Below are 21157 nucleotides of genomic sequence, written 5' to 3'. Positions count from 1 at the left end.
AAAAAATATTTTCTCTGTTAAACAGAAACTAAAGGAAAAATTAAATAGGGTACCTAATAACTCAGGGGGGGCTAATAATTCTGACTTCAACTGTATATGTGTAATTGCATCTAACAGTGCAGAATTTTTCAGGATGCAAAGTTATGGAGACGCAGAAAAAAAAAATAGAAAACATGTTTTGTACATTAAAAATAAAATCAATATTTGACGAAATAATCTGAGAAAATGCATTTGTTAGAGTGAAATATTCTATTTAACAAAAAACAAGTGTAATACTTATTTAATTATATAAAATAGTTTAAGATAGTGGCATGAAAACTGATTCCTCAATTCCAGAGAGACTCTACATCACTGCTTTTACCTGTGTGTCTGTCAGTTTTAGGCTGTCAGTGAGCAGCAAGCTCAGGGCTTTAACAGGAAGCGTGGTGTGCGTTTCCGGCGTGGACGACCCTGAAACTGAGCTGCACAATTCAGGCTCTCCTCTGGATCAGACCACCAAATGAAAGGCAATGGAACATAAAGAACACAAAGACAATGGGAAAATGCAGGCAGATGGAAAACTGCAATGAAACAAATTCTAACCTTCTGAGCATCCAGATCAAAATCAAGACAAAAATGCATTTATGTAGGACATAAATGAGTGTAAATGAGGAAGCTGCTTGAAACTTGTCTGCAATGAACTGTTAAGCATATGGAGTATGGATCACATCCAAGGATTAAAAGAGTACCTTGTTTATTCAGCTCCATGACTGTAGGTGGCGATGGAGTTTGGAGTTGAATGGAAGACCTGGCTGGCAAACCCTGTGTGGCAACCTCCACATCACCAGTATCTCCATCTGGCTCAGTATCCTCTCTATGAGATATGTATACAAATATGTATATAGAGTTAAAGTCTGAATTATTAGCCCCGCTGTTTATTTTTTCCCAATTTCGGATCTTTTCAACATTTGTAATCATAATAGTTTTAATAACTCTTTTCTAATAACTGATTTATTTTATCTTTGACATGATGGCAGTAAATAATATTTGACTAGATACTTTTCAAGACACTTCTACACAGCTTAAAGTGACATTTAAAGGCTTTACTAGGTTTATTATTTTAACTTGGCAGGTTAGGGTAATTAGGCAAGTTATTGTATAACGATGGTTTGTTCTGTAGACTATCGTAAAAATATATAGCTTAAAAGGGGCTAATAATTTTGTCTTTAAAATGTTTTTTGAAAAATTAAAAGCTGCTTTTATTCTAGCCGAAATAAAACAAATTATCACTTTTCCGGAAGAAAAAATATTAGCAGATATACAGTGAAAATGTCCTTTTCTGTTAAATAGCATTTGGGAAATATATATAAAATAAAAGGGGGGGGGGGGGGGGGGGGTTTTAATAATTTTGATTTCAACTGCTCAGATTTATCGGCCAGAGATCGGTATCGGTCACATTTCATGACTCGATCAGTACTCACTAATGTGGCCAATCTCATGAACCAATTACAATTGTTTGTTTACGAGTTTACAAGCAGAGAACACATAAGAACTGAAATTTCAAATATCAGAACTGAATGTTCTGCGTTTTCAACAATATTGCAAGTACAGTTGTCACTATACTATTAATTCACTTTGCGATACCATACCAACTGAAGTATTGTGATTCTAAGTAGTACTGCAATTCATAACTCAAATGCATGAAATAAAGAAAAATGTCAGAAATGCTATATTTTATTTGTTACAATAGTCTACTTGAAGTGAATTATTAATTCCCTTATTATTAAAAAAAAAAGTATTTGCACGTCTTCTCACCTAAAATGTATTTGTACGAAAAAAAAAAAACATTAAAATAAAGATACAAATTATACCAAACAAAATTTGTTACAAAAAGAGCATTTTACCAACAAACGAATGCTATATGAAGTGGTCAAAAATTAAAACTTCCATTTACAAACTATTTTGGAGCCATAGTATCATGATACTACCATAGTATTGGTAAACCGTACAACTCTAATTGCAAGTTCAATAAATCTAGGCTGGAAATATTAGGAAAAATAAAAATGTAAATAATTTTTAACTTGAATAATTATTAATGGCAACGCGGTGGCGCAGTAAGTAGTGCTATCGCCTCACAACAAGAAGGTCGCTGGTTCGAGCCTCGGCTAGGTCAGTTAACATTTCTGTGCGGAGTTTGCATGTCTTCTCCGTGTTCATGTGGGTTTCCTTTGGGTGCTCCGGTTTCCCCCACAAGTCCAAAAGACGTGCGTTACCGGTGAATTGAGTAGACTACATTGTCCGTAGTGTATATGTGTGATTGAGAGTGTTTGAGTGTATCCCAGTGATAGGTTGCAGCTGGAAGGGTATCTGCTGCATAAAACATATGCTGGATAAGTTGGCATTTTATTCCGCTGTGGGGACCCCAGATTAATAAAGGGACTGAGCCAAAAAGAAAATGAATGAATATTTATTAATATAAATTATTGTAATATACAAATTGTAAAAAGCAGTAGATAATGGACCTATTTCTTCTAAGTAAAGAAGTAATGGATTTATGGGTGAGCATTTTAACTCATGTACTTGTAACTTCATTGAGACATGTTGAATTTTTCTTCCATGATTTGCAATGTTTCCAATTTGCTTTATTAGTGAGTTTTTAAATGTTTTATCTATTTAGTTCTGTGAAGTTGCTTCTAACCATGACATGTCGCACTAAATTGTTATTAGTGACATGTTTAGGGATTATATGCAACGTCTATCATTTATTCTCTGAGGTAGGGCAAGATCTCCACTTAAGTATCATACTTGGACTCAAAATGTGCTTAATGCATTATAAAGCCTGTAGCATCAGAATTGGTACTCTGTATTGGCCGATTATGATGACAAGGAATCGGAGCATCCCTAGTTCAGTATCTTTTCAGAATATCAAGGCAAAGCTAAATATCAAATTCCTCAATTTTCCTCAACAATTTGTGCTACTGTTTTAATGACAGCTCTCTAAAGCTAAAAAAAAACATTTAACAGTAAATTTTAATGGGGAGCCAAGTACTTGCACATTATTATAATGTTATGGGCTGCAATTTAATGTACATGAGGTGATTGTCTTTAGTAACAATATTTTTATGCTTATAAAACATTATGATGGCAATCATTAAACTGAGTGGTCTAAATGTATTTATCTGTATTTTAATTTTCTGTTGAAGGTGTAGAATCCTAAATGTTGCCCAATCAGAATGTTTGGTTCTACTAGGCCTGTCACAATGATCAATATCGACTTATCGCACAACACATGGATATGACCTCAATCATTTTTGGTGATGCAATATATATCACAATTTTAGCTGATTGTGCCACATCTCTATCTCTATTGGAGCTGTCAGTGTCAGTATGGTTAAGAAAACACTATAGTATTGACTATAAATTACTACAGTATATTTTCATGTGCGTGTCTAATAACTGAGAATAGATCTGGTAGCAGATATCGCAGTTTTCTGTTCTTTTTACCTTGCACTTTTTAGTTAACATTTATTTAGGATATACCTTTTCACATTCTGATTCCAATGCCTACTAATGAGATTGTTAAAATGACTATAACTTAATTAAATATTCTATATTATGTTTCCCAGTGATGAGGTGCAGCTGGAGGGGCATCCGCCGTGTAAAACAAATGCTGGATAAGTTGGCGGCTCATTTCACTGTGGCAACCCCGGATTAATAAAGGGACTAAGCCGAAAAGAAAATGAATGAATGAAATATTATGTGCTCTTTGGAAGAGTGGACTTGCATTGAGATGCTGTTATATTGTCATTCTGGCTTTATATAATGAGTAGCATAAAATGTTCCTACCATGTCAATAATACCGTTTATCATGATATATTTTGGTGCTATATACCATATAACAAAAATAGATATCGTGACAGGCCTATGTCCTACCTGCCTTTCAAAATATATAATTGCATTCCTCAAAATGATTACATTATTGCAGCCTTTACAGACACAGTTCAGACAGAGAATGGCAGGCAAACATCAATAATCTACACTCTTGGTTAAGATTGGTATTGTAATTACTAACTGTACTAGAATCAGTTAAATACATTCATCTTTAAATCTATTTGTAAAATTAGGTTGCAACTCTGATATCTTGCTGATACAGTGGCTTTCATAACTAGTTTTCGTGACAGATCTATTTAAGCATATGAATTCAATAATCTAGACACCTCTAACAGGCTAGGAAAAAATTTAGGCTATCAATTCTGCCAAATATTTGGAAACTGAATGACTTGCTTGGGCTAAATGTAATGCTATGTGGCACATCATTTACAAGTGGTTTTAGTGAGATCTTTCCACTGTTAAAAAAAAACACAATACTGAGTGTTTATGTGAAATGTTCTTTCACATTCATTTAATTCTATAGCTTGCTTTAAACAGGATGAATGATCAGTCGTTTGAACTAAGTTTCCTTTACAATCTGTCTTTCCGCACTCATTGATGGAATTTCCAAATAAAATGGGCAGAATTTAAAAGATGTCAAACTTTGTTAATTCCTAAACGTGATCATTTTCATTCACACATCAAATGCAACAGACTAAATATTATCATTGAGATACATAAAAACGCATATGACCTTGTTTAAATGGTAAAGTTATATAAACTAAAATATGCACTACCTGACAAAATCTTGTCCCTTATCCAAGTTCTAGGAACATCAAATAATAACTTGACTTCTAGTTGATCATTTGGTATCAAAAGTGACTTTTATGAAAGGCAAATACCTCAAGATTACGCTTATTTTACCAAAATAAAACATAATTATGCCTTGATTTTTAATTATTTAATTAGGACAGTAAGGTCTGACTTTGCTTAGACAAAATCTTGTAACTTATCAGAAATAATGTACAGTATAGAATATAAAGTCATGCTACAGTGGAAAAACAATTAATATTGTGTATGACTCCCATAAGCTTGGACGACTGCATCCATACATCTCTGCAATGACTCAAATATCTTATTAATAAAGTCATCTGGAATGGCAAAGAAAGCGTTCTTGCAGGATTCCCAGAGTTCATTAAGATTCTTTGGATTCATCTTCAATGCCTCCTCCATCTTATCTCAGACATGCTTAATAATGTTCATTTCTGGTGACTGGGCTGGCCAATCCTGGAGCACCTTGCCCATGTTTGCTTTCACAAACTTAGATGTGGAGGCTGAAGTATGAGAAGGAGTGCTAACCTGTTGAAGAATTTGTCCTCTCCTGGGGTTTGTAATGTAATGGGCAGCACAAATGTCTTGATTCCTCAGGTTGTTGATGTCGCCATCTACTCTCACACACACCCCCAAACTGAATGTAACTCCAAACCATGATTTTTTCTTCACCAAACTTGACTGATTTCTGTGAGAATCTTGGGTCCATGCGGGCTCCAATAGCTCTTCTGCAGTATTTGTGATGATTGGGATGCAGTTCAACAGATGATTCATTAGAAAAATCTACTTTCTGCCACTTTTCCAAATGATCAACTAGAAGTCAAGTTTTTATTTGTCGCTCTTACAAGTGGGATTGACGACAAGACTTTTGTCAGTCATATATTTGTTAAAAACAAATTAGATTTCCTAACTTTAAAATAAGAGCTTTAGGTATGGGGTGCCACAGGGCTCTATTGTTAGACCATTCTAATTTCACATTTCAGTTTTTATATTAGTAGAAAAACTAAAACTATAATCTGCACCCTCTCCAAGACAGACAGACAGACAGACAGACAGACAGACAGACAGACAGACAGACAGACAGACAGACAGACAGACAGACAGACAGACAGACAGACAGACAGACAGACAGACAGACAGACAGACAGACAGACAGACACACACACACACACACACACACACACACACACACACACACACACACACACACACACACACACACACACACACACACACACACACACACACACACACACACACACACACACACACACACACACACACACACACACACACACACACACAGACACACACGCACACACACTATTGTTGTCATTAGATCGTTGTTTTAATTTTTTAAAAACTACATATTTTAGAAATTGTAATTAATTCAATTTTATATGAGGAAGTATTAATTATAGTAAATGTTAGGTCACTTAAATATTACTTTTAAATCTTTGAGACATTACTTAAAAAGATTTTTAAAAATCAAGCAATTAAAAAACAAACAAACAAACTCACATATTCCCAGATGGCAGATTGCACTTTTTTCGACCCAGCTTGGTGGCCTGCTGTGTGAAATACTCATGCCGCTCTGATTTCTTCCACATGTAGTAGTACTCAACACACTCACCCACTGAGCGTGTGCGGACCTGAGTGAGGGTGAATAAGGGAGACCAGCACATTAATAGGCACATCTTAAAAAAATAAGTCAAACAACTCAATGCCTACTAGGATATAATGTGTGTTATGAGACAGTTTTGTAACCTTATTGGCCTGTATGAGGTTGAAGTTCTTCCCATGGGCACGGAAACCATGCTCAAAGTAACGACGCTCCTCCTCACTCCAGCCACAAAGCTCCTCTGGAATATTTGTACAATGAAATTAACCAGATATACATATCATAATGCACAAATTGTAACTGCCTTAAAAAATGCAAAGCTAGAAAATTACAGAGGTCTTACCATTGAATACCTTAACATTAAAGCGATATCGTCTTAGTGCCTCTTCTGCATTAAAGTTGCATTTCACTAGTTCATAAAGAGCCTACAAAAGAGATGGAAAACTAAGTGTAATCACTGAAAGACCAAAACATGAATCACTAAAGATCACTAAACAAAGAATACGAGAGCGCAAATGAAAAACGGTCTGTAACATTTTAGAATGCACATACATATTTACAAACAAATTTGTAAGAAAATATTAATTTTTTGCATCCACTCCTTTATTTTTCGCACACAACAAATGGCCTATTGATTAAAAAAATAAATAAATAAAAATGCGGTTAAGAAAGCCATATTTATTTTGCAAAAACATAGAATGGCCAACCAGCAATAATTATTATCTATGGCGTACCACTGGGCTCTATTCTAGGCCATTACAACTTAATAATAGGGGTGTGACGAGCTGCTTACTCCACGAGACGAGATACAAGATGGGGTTCACAAGAATGAGATGAGAAGAGATTTGAACAGTATTTTTAACAAATCTTCAAAGATAAAATACATGAATGGAAAATATTTTATTCAACTGAAAAAAATATCACAAATTGCAAAACTATTCAGGTGCTTTTTTTAAATCAACTAGTAATAAATGTTATTTTACATTTATTTAATGAATTGTGCCATTAAGGACATACAAACACTGCTAAATATTTAGCAATAAACTCTACTGACTAACTTATTCCCTGTAAAAGTTCACATAAAAAATGAACTGCTTTCCACAAATTGAACTTTTAAAAAAATAATTTATGTAATCATGTCATTTTTAGTTTTTCATTTTTCAGCAGTTTCACTTTCATTCAGCAACAGCTTCTGTTTTTTTCCGGACAGCATAAATGTGTGTTCAGTGATGATAATGACTACGCCTGGTGTACGTCTTCAGGAGTTCACTGTGCATGTGTGTGTTTGCACTCGGAGGAGATGTGTGTGTCTGTAGTCCTTTACTGCCTCGATGGGTGCAGAAAAGTGTCAAACAGCTAAGTGTGTATGGCTTATCTTGTCGCAAAATGCAGCAAAAAGTCCTACTCAACGATAACAGTTTGATTACATCGTTTACATGTCTGTACTGCACTTTAATAATCCATCTTAATTCGTAATTAGTGTTTACAACGAATATGGCTTTAAGCATATCTAAAGTGCTATTCCATCTTATGGTATGAGCTGTGGTTAATGTGTGTAGCTGCCGGTAACAGCACCCCTTAAAACCCGGTAAAGGAAAAAATTGGTTAAATCACATTCACCTGCCCCAAACAAGTGATGCACAACTCCGAGGCCAGCCTGTCATTGTGTGCAAAGCACATGATGTGCCGTTCTAATCCAATCCTGCCTCCAATCCTCAGTGCTAAATTCACCCTCATCTCTATCATAACATAACAACTCACGAAACAACTTTTCACCTCAACAAGAAATCTCGTCGCAATTTAGTCTCTTGAAATCTCGTAGCCTGAGATCTCATCACATCCCTACTTAATAATGTATCAAATATTAGAATTATTATTTTACAGAAATGAAATTAACATTGTATCTTCAAACATATACAGAGCAGAACATAAACGAGTACACCCCATTTCTCAGTGATAATGGGTAATATATTTGGGTGTATTTGAACAAACCAGATTCATTAAAGGAATATATTTATTAAAACAATATTTCAGTCACTGAACATGTTTAGAAATAGAAAGATTAAACTTTTACATTTAAATCACAAACAATAGAATTTCAACAAAATTGTATTTATTTTTTATTTCTCTTGAATTTTGCTGTTTTTATGTTTTTTATTTAATATATTTCTCTAACATAAATTTTGGTGTACTAGTTTTGGACTGTTCTCATAAGTTATTTTGTTAGATTAGCTCCAGATTTGGCTTCAGTACTGACTAATGTAATGTATAATGTGAAATGGGAGACTTTTGAGGGGTGTATATGTTAAGCACTGCATAAAATGGCCTGCCATATAAATGAATTAACATAAAAAACTGTCTAGCAAGCATTGTTGTAAACTAAATTTAAAAACTTTATGAAAATTCTAAAATGACTTTAAGCCTTGGTCAGATCACATGATTTTGGCACGATTTCCTTGATGTAGGGTGTTGCGGGGATTTGTAAATTACAAATGGGCATCGTGATTCGTGGCACAAGATTGAATCGTTTCTTCTCGTATAGTATGGCATAGTTCACGAAAACCGATACTATGCCTGCGACGCCTAACGACACTGTCACAGAAAGTCTAGCATGTTTAAGTTTTTTCCTCATTCTTCATGACAGGTTTCATCAAGTGGGTGACACTATGCAATAGGACCACATCATTTCTTTATTATATCAGCAGGTGCTGTCGTTAATGCGCCGGTGAGGTAATCAAAAACAGGCTGCATATTTACTTATGGGTGGGTCACGGGTGGATATGATCAATCATGCAAACTACTTTTCTAAAATATTAAAGTGTTTTAAGCAATGGTATCTGACAGACTGGCACAAATATGCAGACATTTTCATTCTCACAATGAGTTTCAGAGTTCTCTTAACCTTCCAACAGAGTTTCTTTTTCTGAGGTAATCTGGGAACACTTTCAGTGTTGCGAATACATTGCAAAAGGATTTCCTGCTTATTCAAATATGTCATTAATATTAAAAACAGTTTAATATAGGCTTCTCTGAAACTGTTAATATTACAATTCAATTTTATTTAGGCTAGATTATTATTTCAGTTAACAAACCAACACAATCTCAAGGCAATTCTCAAGGCGCACAAAGCAGACTTATTTTGAAGCAGATCACCTCAAATGTTATTCGTTATACTTGTTTATAGATAACTGACCAACAAAAGATACATTAAAATTAAAATTATACCAAATGAAATTTGTTTAAATTATATTTTTCCCAAGAAAAATATATTAATTATATTTTTGTTTGTGCCTGTCCTCTACTCATCTATATGGGTGTATGATTTGGTTCGCTCTGTGGAAAATAAGGATTTAACGAATACTTTACTGTGATTGTATCACAAATCTCAGTTATACATTTGCTAATTTTTAAATATGTAATTATTTGAAAGATTGTCTTAAGCATCTGATTTTTCCTTGCTGCTGCTTCTTCTTTTATTATCTCTGGCTCACTCACGGCAAGATCAGACGAGGAATTGGCAGCAAAATATACATTTAGATTTCGAAGAAAATATCTCAATATTAAAAGGAATCATAAGTTTATTCCTATGCATTTCGTCACAAATGCCCTTAAATAATGTAGTTATTAGTTGTCTGCAAGCATCAGTGTTTCTTGAGATTGAAATAAGATTTAAAAAAAAAATGAAATTGAGATGAGAAATATATTATAGTAACACTTGTGACTGCTTTGGGAAATAATGCTTAATGTAGACGTCAAGGGATGACTGATTATGAAAGAACGTGTAGTCTGGCTCATTTATTACCCATGACAAGTTAAGAATTTATTAGGGAAATTTTGTTTTTATTAAATTCTCGCTAAATCTGACATAGTGACTTTTGTAACCATTATTAAAAATAGTGTGATCTAACCGGGGATTTAAACAATCAATATTTAATTGCTAAAATTAATTTGAAAATTAAGTAAATACTAAATACTATCAAGTAAAACAATTATAAGTGTTACAAGTGTGATTGAACCCAACCTGCTCATTGTCTTTGACTTTATCTCCAGTGGTCAAAGTGTTTGTAGGTCCACTGTCGCTCCCGTTTCTCTGGGCATCAAGCAAAAATTTCTCTACAGCCAGACTGGACATCACGTCTGGGGTCCACACTAACTGGTCCTCATTTTCATAAGCTGGGGATAGCAGAAACAAAATAGGTATGGGTCCCAGGGCACTCAGCAGGTCGGTTATGCAAAACAGGCCATTGGAGCCAATCCAAAGGACATCAGTGAAGAGAACACACTTACCTCTTTCATAAAAACTTTGTGTACAGAGAGAAGGTATTACAGCCTGATACTGGGGCCCCACCATGATATCCTGATAACAAAACATGGCACAAAATTATTTCTGTAATGAGTTTTTTTTCTTTATCCATTTAAGCAGACATTTTTTTAAATATAAAATTAAATTCTATTTACACTTAAAGGGCACCTTTTTACCCCTTTTGTGTATCCAGAATGTGTCTGTAAAGTTTCAGCTCAAAACACCCATCAGATTATTTATTATACCTTTCAGAACATTAGAATTTTCTGCTCTAAACATATTACAGCTGTTTTAGTTGCCTGTGCCTTTGGTGTGAGCACCATTCCCATGTGCCTGTCAGTGTGCCTCAATCACCGCCTCGGCTGCATCAGATAAACAGCACAGTGAAGAAAGCAAGTCTCATGTAACGTTTGAGAGAAATACTACAGTAAGAACTTTCCCAATGATTATTTGATGTATTTGTTGTGGAGTTAATTCAAGCCTTTCTGCAACAATAAGTCACGCAAAATGTTGTTGCAATGTAACAAACATACAAAGACACACATCGCGTTTAACTTTGCACTGTTTGTGCACGGCAAAACGTGACAGGATACACGTTAATGTTCACTGTTGTATGGATATATGTTACGTTAATGTACAAAATGAACCTGATTTAACATCCACAAACCGGGATTTAAGCATCTTCCTTTCTAATTGTACCGACATGTGGCTGTGGTGACAAAGAAGTTAAAATTGCTGTAATTCATTACAGGCATGCACTGTTTTAAAAACGCTTTAAACTTGTAAAAGTCATTCTTGATCACATTTGACTGATGATTGATGATCACAGAGCGCTAAAAAGATCTTTTAATCCCAGTTGCTTTGATATGATTATACATGCTACTACGAGACATGTTAATACGCGGATGTCAATCAATTCTGTGGGCGGGGAAACCGCACTCCTACATCACGTTGCAGTGGGCCTAAAAAAAGGAGGGATTTGGAAATTTAAAAAAAATATACTAATTGTCTTTATATCATTCCAATATGACTGTGGACACACTATACAGACACACTGTCTAAACAGCTTACAAAAGAAGATTTTCATCATAGGTGACCTTTAATGTTTGTGGTCAGTAAGATTTTAAAAGATTTGAAGCAAAGGTTCCATTTATTTTTATCAAAATATAATTTGGGAAAAGTAATATTATGAAAGTTCATTACAGCTAAAACTACTGTTTACTGCGTCTTCTTTGATGGCAAAGCCTATTTTTAAGCAGTCATTGCTCAAGTCTTCAGTGTCACAGAATCCTTCAAAATCTTTTGTATATCCTTCAAATTAATGTGCCCTTGCTGACTAAAAAACTCAAGATTGCGCTTTCTACATACAATTTTTAAGAACAAGTTGAATAAGAAAACTATTAATTTGGATTGCCTTTAAATATGGTGTCCCACTGGGCTCTTTACTTGGACCAGTCAAATTTATACTTTTTTTAAATTGGCAAGTTAAGACTGTACTGTTACTATTGTATAAGCTCCTAAAATTGTTCACCAGCATTTAAGCATAGATGAGTATAACAATAAAATGTTTTACTTTGCGGCCATCACTGGAGGGGATGGAGGTGCTTTCTGAGTCATCTTCGGAACAGCTAACTGAAGTGTCTTTGTCATCACCTGGACAGGTTTACAGAAAGTAAACAGAATTATATTTCAAAGTATGTTCAGTGTGGCGAAATCATCTTGTACATTTATACAATTAAGGCATTATAGTGTGATGTTCTACCTCTTAGGTGACATTGTAAGAGGTCAGATGCATGGGACTTGATGGTGAGTGTGAGGTCATCAGCAGAGGAATGGTTGTCCACATCCTCCCCTCCAGAGAGCAGGTCTTTATGTATCTGAACCTACAAAAATATTGAAAAGCCAGAATTCTAAACAGGATCAAACTAGTGATGCAAATTTGCCAAGTTTTTCTACATCCTTAAATTTAAACATTTAAATTTAAAATTAGATCAGTTGCAGTTTTTATGCATATTTTGTATAGTAGATGGAAGTCAGAATTTTTAGCCCCCCTGAATTATTAGCCCTCCTAATTTCTGTTTAACAAAGAGAAGATGTTTTCAACACATTTCTAATCATAATAGTTTTAATAACTTATTTCTAGTAACTGATTTATTTTATCTTCGTCATGATGACAGTAAATAATATTTTACTAGATATTTTTCAAGACACTTCTACACAGCTTAAAGTGACATTTAAAGGCTTAACTAGGTTAATTAGGCTAACTAGGCAGGTTAGGGTAATTAGGCAGGTTATTGTATAACGAGCTTAAAGGGGCTAATAATTTTGAACTTAAAATGTTTTTTAAAAATTAAAAACTGCTTTTATTCTTGCCGAAATAAAACAAATAAGACTTTCTCCAGAAGAAAAAGTATTATATCAAACATACTGTGAAAATTTCCTTGATCTGTTAAACATAATTTGGGACATATTTAAAAAATAAAAAATAAATAAAAATATAAATATGTATATTTTTCTTTTTTTTAAAAGAGCACAGATTAAATTTAGAGGCCTCTAATAAAGATATATGACTGAGTGAATGCAAATGTTTATCAAAATTTCCTTCTGAATCATGCAGTTGCTGCATTCATCACCCAATCAGTTAGCAGTTTTCATGGAGGACAATGAACCCCATCACACAGCAAAATGGGTAAAGTAGTTCACCGAGCAGGAAAGAAATAAAAATAATGAAATGGAAAGTTCAAGAGTCTTGATCTAAACCCAACTGCAAAAAACACAAAAAAATTATGGCAAAATTTTCCCTGTATGAGGCTATTGATGTCCTGTGTGAGGCTATTGATGTCCTGTGGCCACATTTGTTAGGGTCATTCCATTAAATGTCCTGTACACTTTGTACTAAATTTTGACTTCTGTAGCATTCAGAAATTGTAGATGAAAACTTTCTTTGTGCTACAATCACTGCTGCTCTCTTTGATCACCATAAAAGGGGTTTTCTGTTTTTTTTTAACATAGTATAACCACAACTAAAATTCTTTTAGATCTTGAAAGGTAAACAATACAAGAAATTAATATTTTCTGGCAATAAAAAGGTTTATAAGCTTTTCTTTCTATATATACAGGGGTTGAACAATAAAACTGAAACACTGGTTAGTGTTATTATTTATTATTATTTTAACACTATTTAGTGTTGGAGGTTTTATGGCTAAATTTCTTCATTGATTGGACATTCACCAGTAAGAGCAGAGTGTGAAGGTTTAATTAGCAGAGTAATCGCACTGTTTTGTTAAAAATATTGCAATGCACACAATATTATGGGTGACAGAGTTTATAAGTTCAAACTGTTGTTGCGCATCTGTGACCAAGACAGCAAGTCTTTGTGATGTATCAAGAGCCACAGTATTCAGAGTAATGCCAGCATACTACCCAGAAGGACGAATTACATCCAACAGGAGTAACTGTGGACTATCTAAAATGGGATGTCCCGGTACTAACCCGAATTGTATCCAAAAACATACAACCACAGATGCCGAACTCATTGCAGAATTAAATGTGCATCTCAACTCTCCTGTTTCCACCAAAACTGTTCATCGGGAGCCACACAGGGTCAACATACATGCAACATATAGCCAAACCTTTGGTCACTCATCCCAGTGCCAAACGCTGGTTTCAAGGGTGCCAGCAGCAAAAATCTCGGGCTGTGGACAACAGGGAACATATTTTTTCTCGGATGAGTCCACCTTCACTGCCTTTCCCACATTTAGGAGAGTTACAATGTGGAAGAAAGAAGCGTACCATCCAGACTGTTTCATGCCCAGAGTGATGCATGGCAGTGGATCAGTGATGGTTTGGGCTGCAATGTCAAGGTGTTCCCTAGGCCCAATTCTTGAGCAAGAAGGGCAAGTCAATGCCAATGACTACTGAACCATTCTGGATCACCCATTGGTTCAAACATTGTATTCTGAAGGCGGTGCCTTGTATCAGAATGAGAATGCACCAAAATACACAACTAAACTGGTGACAGAAGGGTTTAACGAACATAAAAGTGAAGTAGACCATCTCCCATGACCTGCACAGTCACCAGATCTAAATATTATTGAGCCATTTTAGAGTGTTTTAATAGGAGTGGGGTTTTCCTTCCACCAGCATCATGTAGTGACCTGGCCACTATTCTGCAGGAAAAATGGCTCAAAATCCCTCTGGCCACTGTGTATCTGTCATTCCCAAGATGAATCGATGCTGTATTGGCCACAAAAAAGGTCCGACACCACACTAATAAATTATTGTGGTCTAAAACCAGGTGTTTCATTTTCATTGTCCAACTCTTGCATATATATTTAAAAAATGCAAATAAGCAGCATTTTATAAGTGTTTACTGTAGAAGAATTTTAACCTTGTCCAGTGTGATTTCAGGCAGACTGGCTGCCAGCTCATTCGGCTCCTGTTGTTGCAGGACAGGATCAGGCATTTTGTACCCATAAAGTGCCAGTAGTTGCTCAAGAGACATCTCACCACCCTGTGGAAATAAAAAAAATAATAAATCCAATTTTTTTCTAATCAAAGATCTAATCAAAATGATCAATGCATAGCAAGACGCTGTACCACTCACTGCCTGGGACTTGGTTGCCATCTTCACCGCCTGCCTCCGCAGAGCCACCAGGCTCCTGTCCTCCTCTAGGAACGTGGTTGCCCGGGGAAGGGCCTCCAGTGGCCCCACATAGCCCTGGTGGAAAATGTCTACACGACTGTGCCGTTGGTCTTTGGAGCCCATTCGAACTGCTAATGCACAACAAAAATTAATTAGTAAGTAGGGCTGGACGATTAATCGAAAAGAAATTGAAATCGACATTCAGAACCTATAATCAATCAAATTTTTTCAAGTAAACTTTTTCAAATATTTTCCCTACCGTGTGTGAAGTCATGTGACCTCGCTCTGTTAAGGCTGAATTATACTTATTATATTATTCTGATATGATAGTTCTGCCAAGCACAAACGTACAGTCTGGTGCAGCCTTCGCATACCCACGCACCTTTCAGAAAAATGTACTTACACACAAAGATGCGTTTCACAAACTTTTTGATTGGTCGATTTGGTAGTGGTGACGTTGGTAGGCGGCCCAGAGAGCCACGTTTAGGCAATGTGTTTTAATTTCAGTTGTTCAGCATTGATGTTCAATAAATAATCATAGACAATAGATAGTGTGTGTTTACTTCAATTATTTTAAAATCAAGTAATGCATCATACGCTCAAAAATCTCTGACTTGTAATATGTGAGCATATTTATGTGCAAAACTTGTCAGTGAACTATGATATATAAATAAATAAAATTAATAATTAAAATAACCGTTCAATAATCATAATCGAGTTAAAATGTTAATTAATTGAAATTTAGATTTTAGGCCAAATCGTCCAGCCCTATTAGTAAGTATAACTATAAATTAATTCAGTTAGAAAACAACAATCATCAACACTCAAACAACAAACAAATAACTCAGAATAACTTAAAATTTTATTGATAAATACAAGCAAAATTTGAAAGTAACCTTTTAAATCCAAACTATTAAGATCATGTGAAAAAAATAAGTATTTGTGGGTCAGCCACTAGTAACAACATCTCAGTTTGACCTGATGAAATAAAATTATGTCAAAAATCCAAACAACCAGCTTTTGAACATTTGGAAAGAAGCAGTTACATAGTTAAACTGATAACAAGATTATTTAAAGGATAACTATAGAACCAACTGAAAATACCACATTAAATCATTGTTAACTTCTATTCTTTATAGAAGCTTAGAGATTAATTTGAGGACCATTTAACATATAAAGATTTGAATCAAAAGCGTGTTATAAAACCAAAATACACCGCACACACACTGCATTTCTTATTGACTGAAAGTTCTGCCAAAAAAATCAGTTAACGCACAGGTAGTTCATGTCAGTCTTGTTCACAGTCATAAATACACGCACTATATACAAACAGTAGCAGTAACCATGTTTGACCATGAGCAATTTGCAAAATCTACACAGTTTACACATTCTACACAAATGAACACATTAGTTGGGCCAGACAGAATCTGCGGACATTTTTTTTTTGCTATATCTGTGCAGAATTTTGTAAAAAATCTGCGGATTTAAGCGGAATGATTTTGGGAGTATCGTAACTAAAAATTTGATATATGAAATAAAAAAAATAACACCTTTTTAACTTTCATATAGTTTTTCCATTGCAAATCCAATTACATTCATTTAATAGTTGAACAAAGCAAGTCTCATATATAATATCTCTACAAAAAGACAGAAAATATCTCAATAATAATTAGTCAATAATGTTACTGAAATTAATTAACTGAAAAAATGTAAATTTACACACATCTACAAAAGTAAATAAAATAATAAATAGACTCGATGTGCTAAAAATCTGCGAAAACCCGTGGATTTCTGCTCGCACAGATTCCGTGTTGGACTAGCCATTAGATATGCCCATGTCATACACAAAACACAGTCTCTTTTTCTATCGCTGTCTGCTTGCGTCTGGTTCAAAGTGGGCAGATCTAACATGGTTTTTACACATTCTGTCAAATATAGCACTGCAAAGGGATAATACTAGTTTTAACTTGACTAATACTTGGCAAATGACCAAGGTATATGTTGGATAATTAATGCCATGCATTTGAAGTGATAATGCACATCCAGCTGGTTGTTCTCACAGAATAAAGCCCAACAGGCTTATCAGCGGCCGACACAAAAAGCGAGGGGCTGTTGTACAAGTCTGAAAGGCTTTATTGTGTTAGAACAACTCGCTGTTTGTACATTATCCCACTTATTATACAGCTGCTTTAACCAAAACTAAATAAGACTGCTGATCTGAGCTGTAAATATTATGTTTTTAGTTAAATGTAATGCTTGCAGAAAGAAACATGTCTTAACAAATAGTGTCTATGCTAACCTATTTATATTATTCAGATATAAGATGGTGCCGAACAGTCAAGAACAGAGGACTGACAGATAAACATAAATGTATATAAACATATCAATAACCGGTCAAGATGAATCATAATACACAGACAAGCCCATTTTATTAGTCTAATCGGTTGTTATCGGGAAAAGTAAACCTTGGAATTTTCTGGTCGACCAATCACAATCAAGTAACCCAGAGAGACGTCTAATGGAAGAAAAAAATTGATGACGAGCCATTGAATTGTTGGAAAAATAATGCACACTATGTGGTGATGTTACATCCACTGCGTTTAATTAATACTTAAGAACTGGTTATTCATTGAATATCTAAATCCACAGCGGAATGAACCGCCAACTATTTCAGCACATCTTTTACGCAGGGGATGCCCTTCAAGCCACAACCTAGTACTTGGAAACACCCATACACGCTCGCATTCACAAATGCACTCATACTCTACGGATAATTTAATTTATCCAATTCACCTGTAGCGCATGTCTTTGGACTGTGAGGGAAACTGAAGCACCCGGAGGAAACCCACACAAACATAGGGAGAACATGCAAACTCCACACATTAATGCCCACTAACCCAGCCGGGACTCGAACCACTGACCTTCTTGATGTAAGACAACAGTGCTAACCATTGTGCCACAGCAAAAACATAACATTGAAATCAAAATCCTCTAAAGGATTGTTATTCTGCATTAATCAGGACAATTGGAATTGAGAACAGCCCCCAACAAGACTCTGCAATGTGAACGGCATCTACACTCATGTAAGTCTAATTCTCCTTATCACAAGGTTCACGTAATCTTGGATCCGGCCCGCATGCAGAGCAGATGTTGCGGTCACTGTGACCCAAGAGCACAACAGAGAAAATCTGTGTTAAACACCCAGCCTACATTAAAAAAAAATGAATTATGGCTTTAGTTGGTCCAAAGAATGTAACTATATTGAAATTAAACAATTTGCTTATGTTTGTGTATTAAAAATAAAAGTGTTGTGTTGGAAAAAATTAGAAAAAGTAAGTTTTCACATTTAAACAGCTTGCTTAATTAACATGAACGAAAGGGAGTTGTGTTGCTTCTGCAGTACTGCATTTTGGTCAATAGGTGGAGTAATATCTGCACATGCGCAGTTTCAAAACAACACAGGAAGTAAGAAGATTCAAACCACAACGATCACTCTCAGCTCGGCGCCATATTATGGGAATCAAAAAATGAAGATTACAGTACAAATTGAGAACGTGCACAAAGCTTTGCCCAATGTGGACACACAGGTGAGATTTTATTTACTTTTTATGTATTTATATTGAGGCTGTGACAACATTTGAGTCATTAATGTACTCCCTTGTAATACTCTGTTGTGTTTGTGTATAGTATTGTTATGAAATTGCCATGTTCCCTGTTTCTTTTTCACATTAATGACAGATAAATTTGTAGTTTTTTTGCATTCCTGTGAGCTTTTATACTATTAACTCCCCTAAAATAAAGTTGCAAACAATGGTAGTAAGGAATAGTCATGTTAGAATAGTCTAAGCATTTCACTTATAGCACCCGTGCTGCTGATAATGTGACAATAAAAGTGATTTGATTTTTGATTTGATAGTCTCTATTTTAAATGAGTGTCAAGCTGTTTGTCAAGTTTGAATGCTAGTTTTGATAACTTACATAATATTAATTAAAAGGTGGTGTTGGCACATTGTTATTATTCAAGCCTGTTAACTTAAAAAAAAAAAAAAAACTTGACAAGCATATGTGACACTTAAATAGGATGACATCTAGCATGATGACATATTTAATGTAAGCTTATTTGTTTGGTCATCTAACACGTTTAAACTTTTAAGTTTAGTAGTTTGCAGTGTTTTATTTTTTTCATTTTTATTATTATAAATATATTATTCTAAATGCTATATATTTATATTATTATATTTTATTATTACAAATATTTGCTCACTCGCATCTATTTTCTCCCTCACAGGTTTACAACTCAACCTCTAAAGTCCCATATCTGGCTGAGGAGACTGTGGATCATCCAGGTACTATGCCTTTAGATGCCTATACACACATTAAAATGATGTACAGTAAAAATTACTAGTAATTTTAACTACTAATTATTTAGTAAATTACTAATTGTCATTTCATGTCATTTAGAACATCACCAGTGGAAAAAAGGTGTGAATGCATCCTCAAAGCCCCTAAGTGAGGGAGTACATGGTAAGCAATTTACATTTTATTTTATTATTTTTTAAAAACATTTTGTATTTTCCTCTTAAACCAATTCCTCCTTTCACCTTTGATCTGTTGGTAAATGTTTATTTTTTTATCTGACATTTTTAGGATGCTTGGCATGATGAAGCACAAACCTTGATGTGCAACACCACCTTATGAATCTACAGTAGTTACATTAACATTTAGCAGACTCTTTTGTCTAAAGTGACTTACAACTGAGAAGACATTCAGCAAATCAACAAGAAGAGTCTGTACACCCAAGATGTGCTAATTATACAAAGAATGTTAAGAATTAAGAATGCTTTTACATGTGGTTTGTCAAGCCCACTTACCTGTGTGAAGCAGACTTTATGCACAATGTTTTTTTTGTGTTTTTTTTTTTTTTTTAGATATAGGGAGTGGTTGTAAGAAAGTGTCTGGTGCAAATGTGCAGAAATGTTGCAAATGTCAGAGATGAATGTGTGTAGCTATTGCATGTTCTGTGATGGTTGGTCTAATTTAAGGCGTAGTGCTGATCGTGTTACTTTGCCTGAAAATGTTAATCTTTCTTTGAACAACTGAAGTGTTATCTGCTTTTTCAGTGTAAAGAAGGTACAGCATAGTTTACAAAAGAAGACTTAATTTTTCGAAGTATATTTTTGTAAATCATTTGAAGGCAGAATATTATTTTTGAATGTTTTTTTGTAATATATGAAAAGTATTATTTTGAAAAGTGTATTTTATTATGCTTTTGTAAGCATATTTTTGTAAATCATTTATTGTTTTAAATTTACTTCATACTTGTATTACTATTATTTTAATAGTATTAATATTTTAACATATTGTAATATGTACAGATAAAGACAATATTTAGATTTTGATAATCATTTGATTGCTGGAAAATGTGTAAAACTGTAAAAATGCTATTGAATAAACTCAATGAAACGGAAACAGTTTTTTTTATTTGGTTAAACATAACAATATAAATTTTAGAATAATTGAACTTAAATAACTACATTGATTAAAGCTAAACTATAAATGTTACATTGATTGAACTAAACAACATTACATTACCTTTATGTAACTAACTTAAGTTCACTAAAATTAATATTCTTTCTTAAAGATAACTTAACTCGGTTACGTGGAACCAGTGGACAAAAAAAAGTTAATTAACGCCAACATATCATTTTTTTGAGTGTATGACCCATGTCAGCACTTTCTTATTGTTCTCAAGACTTTAAAATCCAGACTGCAACTCTGCCCACGACCTTTGGCCAGAGGAGAACCAGTTACCCCAATTGAGCTTGATTGCTTCCAAATTATGTTCTTCACTTCCGGCAACTGGTAAAGCTTTGATTCTATGCCACTGGCTTGCTTGTTTCGGGCTGGT

At 34.5% G+C, this 21157-nt stretch overlaps 1 protein-coding gene and 1 long non-coding RNA gene across 18 annotated transcripts in view; one reads left to right on the top strand and one right to left on the bottom strand.

Annotated features, from left to right (window-relative positions):
* The window catches only part of mier2 (mesoderm induction early response 1, family member 2), a 31842-nt gene that overhangs the window by 5629 nt on the left and 5056 nt on the right, over positions 1 to 21157 (bottom strand). For 9 of the 17 annotated variants that reach the window (XR_015521275.1, XR_015521270.1, XR_015521269.1 and 6 more), the window contains 11 exons: positions 15211 to 15380; positions 14995 to 15117; positions 12367 to 12487; positions 12178 to 12257; positions 10589 to 10658; positions 10323 to 10474; positions 6645 to 6726; positions 6448 to 6542; positions 6202 to 6332; positions 729 to 853; positions 362 to 482 (listed from right to left, as the gene is read on the bottom strand). Coding sequence is in view for 8 of the 17 variants with exons in the window: in XM_087303055.1 (XP_087159181.1) it covers positions 403 to 482; positions 729 to 853; positions 6202 to 6332; positions 6448 to 6542; positions 6645 to 6726; positions 10323 to 10474; positions 10589 to 10658; positions 12178 to 12257; positions 12367 to 12487; positions 14995 to 15117; positions 15211 to 15372 (1221 nt within the window). In the remaining 9 variants the exon portion in view is untranslated. The remainder of the gene's footprint in view (positions 1 to 361; positions 483 to 728; positions 854 to 6201; positions 6333 to 6447; positions 6543 to 6644; positions 6727 to 10322; positions 10475 to 10588; positions 10659 to 12177; positions 12258 to 12366; positions 12488 to 14994; positions 15118 to 15210; positions 15381 to 21157) is intronic. The other 8 variants (XR_015521274.1, XR_015521273.1, XR_015521272.1 and 5 more) reach the window with 1 other exon arrangement.
* Positions 18692 to 20718, top strand: LOC141380321 (uncharacterized). The gene is made up of 4 exons (XR_015521962.1): positions 18692 to 18836; positions 19538 to 19595; positions 19711 to 19773; positions 19897 to 20718. It is a non-coding gene; the product is annotated as an uncharacterized LOC141380321 (long non-coding RNA).

This window comes from Danio rerio, chromosome 22 (genome assembly GCF_052040795.2).
Source record: "Danio rerio strain M-AB ecotype USA chromosome 22, GRCz13ab, whole genome shotgun sequence".
NCBI classification, from domain to species: Eukaryota; Metazoa; Chordata; class Actinopteri; order Cypriniformes; family Danionidae; genus Danio; species Danio rerio.
This window is presented reverse-complemented; position numbering and strand designations above follow the sequence as displayed.